General features: G+C 41.0%; 1 protein-coding gene across 1 annotated transcript in view; it reads left to right on the forward strand.

Annotated features, from left to right (window-relative positions):
* LOC115105855 (zinc finger protein GLIS3-like) overlaps positions 1-12,057 on the forward strand; it is a 40,043-nt gene that overhangs the window by 25,663 nt on the left and 2,323 nt on the right. The window contains exons 5-7 of the mRNA XM_029628297.2: positions 3,071-3,181; positions 3,714-3,855; positions 5,214-5,346. Coding sequence (XP_029484157.2) covers positions 3,071-3,181; positions 3,714-3,855; positions 5,214-5,346 — 386 coding nt within the window. The remainder of the gene's footprint in view (positions 1-3,070; positions 3,182-3,713; positions 3,856-5,213; positions 5,347-12,057) is intronic.

A 12,057-nucleotide genomic window follows, 5' to 3' on the forward strand; every position in this document is an offset into this window, starting at 1 on the left:
CCGACTCTCTTCTCTGTATACATCAATGATGTCGCTCTTGCTGTTGGTGAGTCTCTGATCCACCTCTACGCAGACGACACTATTCTGTATACTTCTGGCCCTTCTTTGGACACTGTGTTAACAACCCTCCAGACGAGCTTCAATGCAATACAACTCTCCTTCCGTGGCCTCCAATTGCTCTTAAATACAAGTAAAACTAAATGCATGCTCTTCAACCGATCGCTGCCTGCACCTGCCCGCCTGTCCAACATCACTACTCTGGACGGTTCTGACTTAGAATATGTGGACAACTACAAATACCTAGGTGTCTGGTTAGACTGTAAACTCTCCTTCCAGACTCACATCAAACATCTCCAATCCAAAGTTAAATCTAGAATTGGCTTCCTATTTCGCAACAAAGCATCCTTCACTCATGCTGCCAAACATACCCTTGTAAAACTGACCATCCTACCGATCCTCGACTTCAGCGATGTCATTTACAACATAACCTCCAATACCCTACTCAATAAATTGGATGCAGTCTATCACAGTGCCATCCGTTTTGTCACCAAAGCCACATATACTACCCACCACTGCGACCTGTACGCTCTTGTTGGCTGGCCCTCGCTTCATACTCATCGCCAAACCCACTGGCTCCAGGTTATCTACAAGACCTTGCTTGGTAAAGTCCCCCCTTATCTCAGCTCGCTGGTCACCATAGCAGCACCCACCTGTAGCACGCGCTCCAGCAGGTACAGTATATCTCTCTGGTCACCCCCAAACCAATTCTTCCTTTGGCCGCCTCTCCTTCCAGTTCCCTGCTGCCAATGACTGGAAGGAACTACAAAAATCTCTGAAACTGGAAACACTTATCTCCCTCACTAGCTTTAAGCACCAGCTGTCAGAGCAGCTCACAGATTACTGCACCTGTACATAGCCCATCTATAATTTAGCCAAAACAACTTCCTCTCCTCCTACTGTATTTATTTATTTATTTTGCTCCTTTGCACCCCATTATTGCTATCTCTACTTTGCACATTCTTCTACTGCAAATCTACCATTCCAGTGTTTTACTTGCTATATTGAATTTACTTTGCCACCATGGCCTTTTTTTCCCCTTTACCTCCATTATCTCACCTCATTTGCTCACATTGTATATATACTTATTTTTCTACTGTATTATTGATTGTATGTTTGTTTTACTCCATGTGTAACTGTGTTGTATGTGTCAAACTGCTTTGCTTTATCTTGGCCAGGTCGCAATTGTAAATGAGAACTTGTTCTCAACTTGCCTACCTGGTTAAATAAAGGTGAAATAAATCAAAATAAATAAATCAGCATTTGTGGGTTTGATTTCAGGCTCAAAATGTCCAGCAACAGAACTTTCTTCTGAAACTCATCAGTCTATTCTTCTTCTGAGAAGTTATTCCATGCTATTCCATGCGAAAGATTGCCAAGAAACTGAAGATCTCCCTTCACTGAACAGCTCAAACTGTCTGTAATCAAAATATAAAGAGGAGTGGAATGCCCTGGTGCACAACTGAGCAAGAGGACAAGTACATTAGTGTCTAGTTTGAAAAACAGACTCCTCACAAGTCCTCAACTGGCAGATCCATTAAATAGTACCCGCAAATCACCAATGTCAACGTCAACAGTGAAGAGGCGACTCCAGGATGCTGACCTAGGCAGAGTTGCAAAGAAAAATCCATATCTCAGACTGGCCAATAAAAAGAAAAGATTAAGATGGGCAAAATAACAGACACTGGACAGAGGAACTCTGCCTAGAAGGCCAGCATGCCAGAGTTGCCTCTTCACTGAGTGTTTTGCGGGTACTATTCAATGAAGTTGCCAGTAGAGGGCTTGTGAGGCGTCTGTTTCTCAAACTAGACGCTCTAATGTACTTGTCCTCTTGCTCAGTTGTGCACCGGGGCCTCCCATTCCTCTTTTTATTCTGGTTAGGGCCAGTTTGCGCTGTTCTGTGAAGGGAGTTGCTGATGCTCCAGATACTCACTAGTCTGAAGAAGGCCAGTTTTATTGCTTCTTTAATCAGAACAACAGTTTTCAGCTATTCTAACATAATTGCAAAAGGGTTTTCTAATGATCAATCAGCCTTTTAAATTGATAAACTTGGATTAGCTAACACAACATGCCATTGGAACACAGGAGTGATGGTTGCTGATAATGGGCCTCTGTACGCCTATGTAGATATTCCATAAAGAAATCAGCTGTTTCCAGCTACAATAGTCAACATTAACAATTTCTACACTGTAACTCTGATCAATGTGATGTTATTTTAATGGACAAAAACAATGCTTTTCTTTCAAAAACAAAGACATTTCCAAGTGACCCAAAACTTTTGAACGGTAGTATTATTACCTCAATTACCTTGACTAACCAGTGCCACTGCACATTGACTCTGTACCGGTACCCCCATTTGTTGCGATTTTCTTCTTCCTCTTCTGAGGAGGAGTAGGAGAGATCAGACCAATGCGCAGCGTGGTAAGTGTCCATGTTGATAATTTATTATCACGAGAACACTAAACAAAATAACAAAGGAGCATGAACGAAACAAAAACAGTCCTGTCTGGTGTAGACACAAAACAGAAAACAATCACCCACAACTCAAGGGTGAAAAACAGGCTACCTAAGTATGGTTCTCAATCAGGGACAATGATTGACAGCTGCCTCTGATTGAGAACCATACCAGGCCAAACACAAAAATACCAAATCATAGAAAAACTAACATAGACAACCCACCCAACTCACGCACTGACCATACTAAAACAAAGACATAACAAAAGAACTACGGTCGGAACATGACACCATTATATAGCCTTGCTACTGTTATTTTACTGCTGCTCTTTAATTATTTTAAATTTTTTACTTAGCAATTTTTTGCTTAACACTTATTTTTCTTAAAACTGCATTGGTGGTTAAGGCTTATGTCAGCATTTCACTGTAAGGTCTACTACACCTGTTGTATTCGGCACATGTGACAAATAACATTTGATTTGATTTGAAAACACACATTGAAAGCCAAAAGTTGTTGGTTTTGTGACTATTTACATTTTGTGTCTGTGTGTTTGTGCAGAAGCCGTACGCGTGTCAGATCCCTGGTTGTGTAAAGCGCTACACTGACCCAAGCTCCCTGCGCAAGCACATCAAATCCCATTCCTCCAAAGAGAGGCAGTTGAGGAAGAAGGTCAGTTTGGAGCTGCCTGGACTCTGCTCTTAACAGTTATACCTGATAATCAGCTCCATCACACTTTGCAGTCAAAGTGTGACTGCAGTCTCAATTGTCTATTTAGACTCTTTAGACACACTCTCACTCTCTCTCTTTCACTGCCTCTTAGTTTCCCCTTTTACTGTACGTGATGGGGACACTTCTGTTGTATCACAAACACATTCACTCGTACAGTACACTATGCCTACACATAATATTGTATACATATTCTCTAGTTAGTTGATTTGCTTTGCTGCGTTGTAATACTCAGACTATTAAAGTTCCTGTTGATAAAAATCATCCTCATTAACTCTATCTTCGAGTTAAGGTTATGTAACCATAGATACTGTACAACCAGCCACAGGAGGTGAGTTGTTTCTATTTTTAAAAAAGTACAGTTTACAAATGCGCGCTCCCACATTCACAGCTTCTTTCATTAGCAAGTTACTTTATTCTCTGCTTGCATTTATGCTGATCTCTGTACATCTGTTTCTATGTGATTGGTCTTAAGCTGAGGTCATCTATTGACATGAGCCAAGAGGCATTAACGGACTGTCTAACCATCCAACCCCTGCTACCCAGCCTCTCTCCTCTGGACATGATTAACAGCAAGCTGGGCCAATCACCAATACCTTCCCTAGATCTCTACACAGGTAAGCATTTTTCACATGCATTGACGGTGCCTTTAGTACAGTAGTTCTGGAAAATATAGCCTTACTAGAATGTGAAGGCCATGGTTTCATACACTGTACATACAGAAGTATGTGGACACCCCTTCAAATTAGTGGATTCGTCTTTTTCAGCCACACCCGTTGTTGACAGCTGTATAAAATTGAGCACACAGCCATGCAATCTCAATAGACAAACATTGGCAATAGAATGGCCTTACTGACGAGCTCAGTGACTTTCAACGTGGCACCATCATAGGATGCCATCTTTCAACAAGTCATGCCATCTTTCAAAAAGATTTAGATGCAAGTCAGTTCTTAAGGTGAATGCTTTGTAATTTCTGCGTCCTGACTAAATGAAATGTAAATGTAGAGCTGCCCCGGGTCAACTGGAAATGCTGTTTGTGAAGTGGAAAGTCTAGGTCAACAACTACTCAGCTGCAAAGTGGTAGGCCACCCAATCTCACAGAACAGAACCGTAGAGTGCTGAAGCGAGTAGCGTGTATAAATCGTCTGTCCTCGGTTGCAACAATCTCACTACGAGTTCCAAAGAAGAACTGTTCGTTGGGAGCGTCATGAAATGGGTTTTCATGGCCAAGCAGCCGCACACAAGCCTAAGATCACCATGCACAATGCCAAGCGTCGAACTGAGGGGTGTAAAGCTCGCCTCCATTGGACTCTGGAGCAGTAGAAACACGTTCTCTGGAGTGACGCTTCACGATCTGGCAGTCCGGCGGACAAACCTGGATTTTGCGGATGTAACTGTAACGTTTGGTGAAGGAGGAATAATGGTCTGGGGCTGTTTTTCAACAGTTTTGGGAAGGCCCTTCCCTGTTTCAGCATGACAATGCCCCCGTGCACAAAGTGAGGTCCATACAGAAATGTTTTGTTGAGATCAGTGTGGAAGAACTTGACTGGCCTGCATAGAGCCCTGACCTCAACCCCATCAAACACCTTTAGGATGAATTGGAAAGCCAACTGCGAGCCAGGCCTAATCGCCCAACGTCAGTGTCCGACCTCACTAATGCTCTTGTGGCTGAATGGAAGCAAGTCCCCGCAGCAATGTTCCAACATCTAAAGCCTTCCCAGAACAGTAGAGGCTGTTATAGCAGGGGGGAACCAACTCCATATTAATGCCCATGATTTTGGAATGAGATGTTCGACGAGCACATACTTTTGACGAGGTGTCCACATACTTTTGGTCATGAAGTGTATGTTCTTATACTCCTTAGTTTGAGTCTGAGTTAGAGGCTTATGCAACGGGTGTGGCTGAAATAGCCGAATGCTGTGTGTAGCATTGTTCGGTGTATCCATATCTCTCCTTTGTTGTCTGTGTTTGATAGATCTGCTGACCAGTGGGCAGTCTAGCCACTGTGTGTCTCTATCCATCCCTTTCCCTCCAGCTGTTCCACAGGGCCAACCCTCCTCAAACAGCTCACACCTGGCTCTGCTGCGCCCCCAGCAGGACAGTTATAGGTATACAGCCACACAGCATAAAGACTGTTATTAGTCTTCTAGTCTTTTTATTTTTTTATTTAACCTTTATTTAACTAATCTATTTGAGTTCACCACATATGTTTTTTCAGCTGTGAGGCAATTCTAGAGTTTGTTTATTGTCGTTGCTGGTTTTACATTTATATGGGGATGGAACTTTTGCATTTAGGATAAACAATTATTATTCGTAAAATTGTGTTTTTCCTATGGTTAGATTATGAATTTTCATAGGCAGCTGTCACAACCTGGTCCATGCTAAACTTCCCTGACTTCTGTCACTTAGTATGTGTTGCCGTTGTGGTTATGTGGAAATAATTTTCTAAGACATTTATGGTGAGACCATTTCAATTTTAAAACTATATGTGCCTAATATACTGTAATTCTGTTTTAAATGTAAAAAAGTGTAAGAGACAGTCTTGAACTAGAAAAGTGGATACCATTCATCATAGTCATATTTAGTCACATATTTATATCGCTGTAATTAAGTATTCTCATCATAAATGCAATAATCAATTTATAATAAACCAGTGGATGCTGCTGAGGGGAGGACGGCTCATAATAATAACTGGAATGGAGTTTAATGGATGGAACGGAGTGACTGGAATGGTATCAAACACATGAAAAACATATTTTTGATACCATTCCATTTACTCCATTCCAGACGTTATTATGAGCCTTTCTCCCCCCCAACAGCCTCCACTGTAATAAACATATAGGAGAAGGAGTCATGCAAGGATGTCTATAATTGCATTCAATGTTCCTTCCTTAAGACTGAGAATTCAGTCATTTTTCCAGGTCTTGTGTAAAGTTTGAAGAACTTACATTTCATGTGTTTCACAGTTATGACAAGTGCTGGCTAATGAACGTTCTGAAGTCATTGCCTTAAGAACTGTCTTTCTGTCTCACTCCCAATGATTTATCAAATCAAATCGAATGTTATTGGTCACATACACATGTTTAGTTGATGTTATTGCGCGTGTAGCGAAATACTTGTGCTTCTGGCTCCAACAGTGCAGTAATATCAAACAAGTAGTATCTAATATATACACTAGATGACTGACAGGGGGTGCTGTTTTGAAGCCCTCGCAGCTCTATCTTGGCACCACCGCCGGTGTAAAAAAGATTTTGGAAGCTATAGAAATGCATTTTTAATGTCAACATTTGTTTTTGCCACGTTTATTTTATTACAGACACCTTAATGCATACTTTTAAATGATATTATGTAAGATAAACATAAAGATAAAAAAGATATATTACATTTTTTTTTACTTAAAGTATAATTTTTTGGAATGTTCTGTTACTGTCCTCACTACAACAACAAAATACTTAAATATATGTACTATATTTACAAAAGTAAAAGTATGTGGACACCCTTTTTAATTTGTGGATTTGGCTATTTCAGCAACACCCGTTGCTGACAGGTGTGTAAAATTGAGCACAAAGTCATGCAATTTCCATAGACAAACATTGGCAGTAGAATGGCCTTACTGAAGAGCTCAGTGACTTTCAACGTGGCACCGTCATAGGATGCCACCTTTCCAACAAATCAGTTCGCAAAATGTCTGTCTTGCAAGAGCTGCCCTGGACAACTGTAAATGCTGTTATTGTGAAGTGAAAACCTCTATGAGCAACAACGGTTCAGCCGCGAAGTTGTAGGCCACACAAGCTCACAGAACAGGACTGCCTACTGCTGAAGTGTGTAGAGTGTAAAAATCATCTCTCCTCGATTGCAACACTCACTACCGAGTTCCAAACTGCCTCTGAAAGCAACTTCAGCAAAGAACTGTTCATCAGGAGCTTCATGAAATGGGTTTCCATGGCCGAGCAGCCACACATAAGCCTAAGATTACCATGCACAATGCCAAGCGTCAGCTAGAGTGGTGTTTAGCTTGCCGCCATTGGAGTCTGGAGCAGTGGAAACATGTTCTCTGGAGTGATGAATCATGCTTCACCATCTGGCAGTCTGATGGATGAATCTGGGTTTTGCGGATGCCAGGAGAATGCTACCTACCCCAATGCATGGTGCCAACTGTAAAGTTTGGTGGAGGAGGAATAATGGTCTGGGGGTGTTTTTCATGGTTTGGGCTAGGCCCCTTAGTTCCAGTGAAGGGAATTCTTAACGCTACAGCATACAACATGCTAAATTATGTGCTTCCAAATTTGTGCCAACAGTTTGGGAAGGCCCTTTCCTGTTTTAGCATGACAATGCCCCCGTGCACAAAGTGAGACCCATACAGAAAGGTTTGTCGGTGTTCGAAAAACTTGACTGGCCTGCACAGAGCCCTGACCTCAACCCCATCAAACACCCTTGGGATAAATTGGAATGCCGACTGCAATTCAGACCTAATCGTCCAACATCAGTACCCAACCTCACTAATGCTCTTGTGGCTGAATGGAAGCAAGTCCCCGCAGCAATGTTCCAACATCTAGTGGAAAGTCTTCCCAGAAGAGTGGAGGCTGTTTAGGCAGCAAAGGGGGGCTAACTCCATATTAATGCCCATGATTTTGGAATGATATGTTCGATGAGGTGTTCACATACTTTTGGTCATGTAGTGTATAATTTTGTCTTTGAAAATTATTATTAAAATACTGTAGAATTCTATTCATTCTACTGCTCCTTAAGGGGACTTCAAAGCCTCTCACTGACCAATACATAGCTTCAGCAATCGAGGCTTTATATACATCATTGCTCTTTCCCCTTACCGATTAACAGCGTTCTTGGTATTCTGCAGGGGACAATTATATCTTTATATAGTGACAGACCTTACCTAGTCCTGTTGAAATCTACAGTCCCTTCAACATACTCTATTGATGGCTCCTGGCAGATACTTTTTTTCTGTCTCAGTGTGTCTAAGACATTGACGGGCAGATACAGTGGGGCAAAAAAGTATTTAGTCAGCCACAATTGTGCATGTTCTCCCACTTAAAAATATGAGAGAGGCCTGTAATTTTAATCATAGGTACACTTCAACTATGACAGACAAAATTAGAAATAAATTCCAGAAAATCACATTGTAGGATTTTTAATGAATTTATTTGCAAATTATGGTGGAAAATAAGTATTTGGTCACCTACAAACAAGCAAGATGTCTGGCTCTCACAGAATTAACTTTAAAACGCTCCTCTGTCCTCCACTCGTTACCTGTATTAATGGCACCTGTTTGAACTTGTTATCAGTATAAAAGACACCTGTCCACAACCTCAAACAGTCACACTCCAAACTCCACTATGGCCAAGACCAAAGAGCTGTCAAAGGACACCAGAAACAAAATTGTAGACCTGCACCAGACTGGGAAGGCTGAATCTGCAATAGGTAAGCAGCTTGGTTTGAAGAAATCAACTGTGGAAGCAATTATTAGGAAATGGAAGACATACAAGACCACTGATAATCTCCCTCGATCTGGGGCTCCACGCAAGATCTCACCCCGTGGGGTCAAAGTGATCATAAGAACGATGAGCAAAAATCCCAGAACCACACGGGGGGACCTAGTGAATGACCTGCAGAGAGCTGGGACCAAAGTAACAAAGCCTACCATCAGTAACACACTATGCCGCCAGGGACTCAAATCCTGCAGTGGCAGACGTGTCCCCCTGCTTAAGCCAGTACATATCCAGGCCCGTCTGAAGTTTGCTAGAGAGCATTTGCATGATCCAGAAGAAGATTGGGAGAATGTCATATGGTCAGATGAAACCAAAATATAACTTTTTGGTAAAAACTCAACTCGTCGTGTTTGGAGGACAAAGAATGCTGAGTTGCATCCAAAGAACACCATACCTACTGTGAAGCATAGGGGTGGAAACATCATGCTTTGGGGCTGTTTTTCTGCAAAGGGACCAGGACGACTGATCCGTGTAAAGGAAAGAATGAATGGGGCCATGTATTGTGAGATTTTGAGTGAAAACCTCCTTCCATCAGCAAGGGCATTGAAGATGAAACGTGGCTGGGTCTTTCAGCATGACAATGATCCCAAACACACCGCTCGGGCAACGAAGGAGTGGCTTCGTAAGAAGCATTTCAAGGTCATGGAGTGGCCTAGCCAGTCTCCAGATCTCAACCCCATAGAAAATCTTTGGAGGGAGTTGAAAGTCCATGTTGCCCAGCAACAGCCCCAAAACATCACTGCTCTAGAGGAGATCTGCATGGAGGAATGGGCCAAAATACCAGCAACAGTGTGTGAAAACCTTTTGAAGACTTACAGAAAACGTTTGACCTCTGTCATTGCCAACAAAGGGTATATAACAAAGTATTGAGATAAACTTTTGTTATTGACCAAATACTTATTTTCCACCATAATAAATAAATTCATTAAAAATCCTACAATGTGATTTTCTGGATTTTTTTCTTCTCATTTTGTCTGTCATAGTTGAAGTGTACCTATGATGAAAATATACAGGCCTCTCTCATCTTTTTAAGTGGGAGAACTTGCACAATTGGTGGCTGACTAAATACTTTTTTGCCCCACTGTATGTGTTTTAATGGCATCACTGATTGCATAATGTCCGACTCTCTGACAATGTGTCAGACAATGGTGAATAGATGGTTATATTTCTCAACCATCCCGTTAATGTGGTTTGGTTTTTTAAACATGTTCACATCTACTTTCTGTGAAGAGAACCTGCAGGCCCAGTTGCATCTGTTGGGCAAGCGACTTGCTATTTTCTATTCATTTTGAGTTCCCATTGGCACAGTCCCTGTAGCCATGACTGATTCAAATGCCTCTCCCCTTTTCTCTATTTTTTTCTCATCTGCAACAAATAAGTACTTAAACATCGGTTGTCATGGCTTTATGGCAGTAGGCTCATAGTTAGAATAATCTGATTAAAATAAAGCACAATTTTCTCCCATTGTGAAAGACTCCAATAGGCTTTTTGTGGCACGCTGCATCTGAGCTGTGAAGAGAGTTGTTGAGAAGAGGTTTTACAGGTTGGGAATGGCCAGCAACACTGTTGCTTGTTCAGCTCACAAAAAAACATAACTTCGTCCATGCACTTCAAAGGCGGGGAGAAGGAGGGTTTTCTGTCGTTTTGGGCAGCCAGATGCTCATGGTTTCTCACTGACACTGATTGTCCTGGTAGCAGCGGTAGGCCGCAGCATTCACCACAGGATTCTAGGTACACAATCAGCCATTGAAAGCGTTGGTCATTGGTCTCAAGGGCCTGCATTAGTGGAAGCTATAGGCACCAACTTGAGTGGCTCAGGAATTCAATAAGTGAATCATAAAATCTGAAAAATACCATTCAGAGGCTGTGGGAAGAGAATTGCTGTTATTACCTTTCTAGATGTTAAATCGATTGTAAAATCCCTGTTGACATTTTCTTCACTGCCTTTATGTGATTTCGTTATTCACTCATTCAACCTGTTCATCGTTATTCCCTTAATCAATTGCATTGTAAACACCTCAATTATTTTAATTACACTGGTGCCAGTAAGAAAAATTAAAAAGGTTTACAGCTACACAATAAAAGCATTCAACCAACTCATTGTTTTGCCTTCTGAAGCATTTTCTTATCTCTTACTTTCTGATGCTTAGTTTGGGGATAATTTTTTTTCCCAGTCTGGGCAACAACAAAAAAACAAACAGGTCATTAAGATTTCTCTCACATTCCGTCTGCTAAATAAGAAACTTCTATCTGTGCTTAGTTCAAATTGGTTATTTAAAGTCGGGGAAGTGTGCTATGTTACTATGCCTCAGTTACGAAGTAGCTGCCTCTTAAACAGACGTCTTCTTGTCAGTGTCTTTTGACTGAAAGAGCTGTCAGTAGTTTGAGGCAGAGTGGAGTTCACGGCATCATGATATTGTGTGTCTTTTGACCAAAAGAGCTTTCAATGGTTTGAGGCAGAGAGTAGGGTTAACAGCATCATGATATTGTGCAGTCGGTATGCAGATTCAATTATAGTGAGCTCCAAAAGTATTGGGACAGTGACACACTAAAATAATTGGTTGGATGCATTTGCTATTTCTTTTGGTTGTGTTTCAGGTTATTTTGTGCCCAATATAAATTAATGGTAAATAATGTATGGTGTCATTTTGGAGTCACATTTGTTGTAAATAAGAACATAATATGTTTCTAAACACTTCTACATTAATGTGGATGTTGCCATGATTACCGGGACTATGATATTTGTATGTCTAAATTTCTCACTCATCATTATTCACGATTCATTCAAGATTATCTGTAGGCTAATCATGGAAACATCAACATTAATGTAGAAGTGTTTAGAAACATGTTATATTCTTATTTACAACAAAAGTGACTCCAAAATGACACCATACAATATTTTCCATTAATTTATATTGGGAACAAAATAATCTGAAACACAACCAAAACAAATAGAAAATGCATCCAACCAATTATTTTAGTCACAAGCTTGATGTTGTCATTGCATTCTATGAATATGGGACCAAATGCTTAACGTGTTACTACTTTAATACACATAAGTGAATTTGTCCCAATGCTTTTGGTCCAATAAAAAGGGGGGACCATGTACCAAAAGTGCTTTAATTTCTAAATGGTTCTCCCAATATGGATGAAAATACCTTCAAATTAAAGCTGGCAGTATGCACTTTAACCTCATAGTCATTGTATCGTTTCCAATCCAAAGTGCTGGAGTACAGAGCCAAAACAACAACAAATGTGTGACTGTCCCAATACTTTTGTAGCTGACTATGTCTCATTTTAACAGCCTAATAT

Source organism: Oncorhynchus nerka, linkage group LG22 (assembly GCF_034236695.1).
Source record: "Oncorhynchus nerka isolate Pitt River linkage group LG22, Oner_Uvic_2.0, whole genome shotgun sequence".
Classification (NCBI taxonomy): domain Eukaryota; kingdom Metazoa; phylum Chordata; class Actinopteri; order Salmoniformes; family Salmonidae; genus Oncorhynchus; species Oncorhynchus nerka.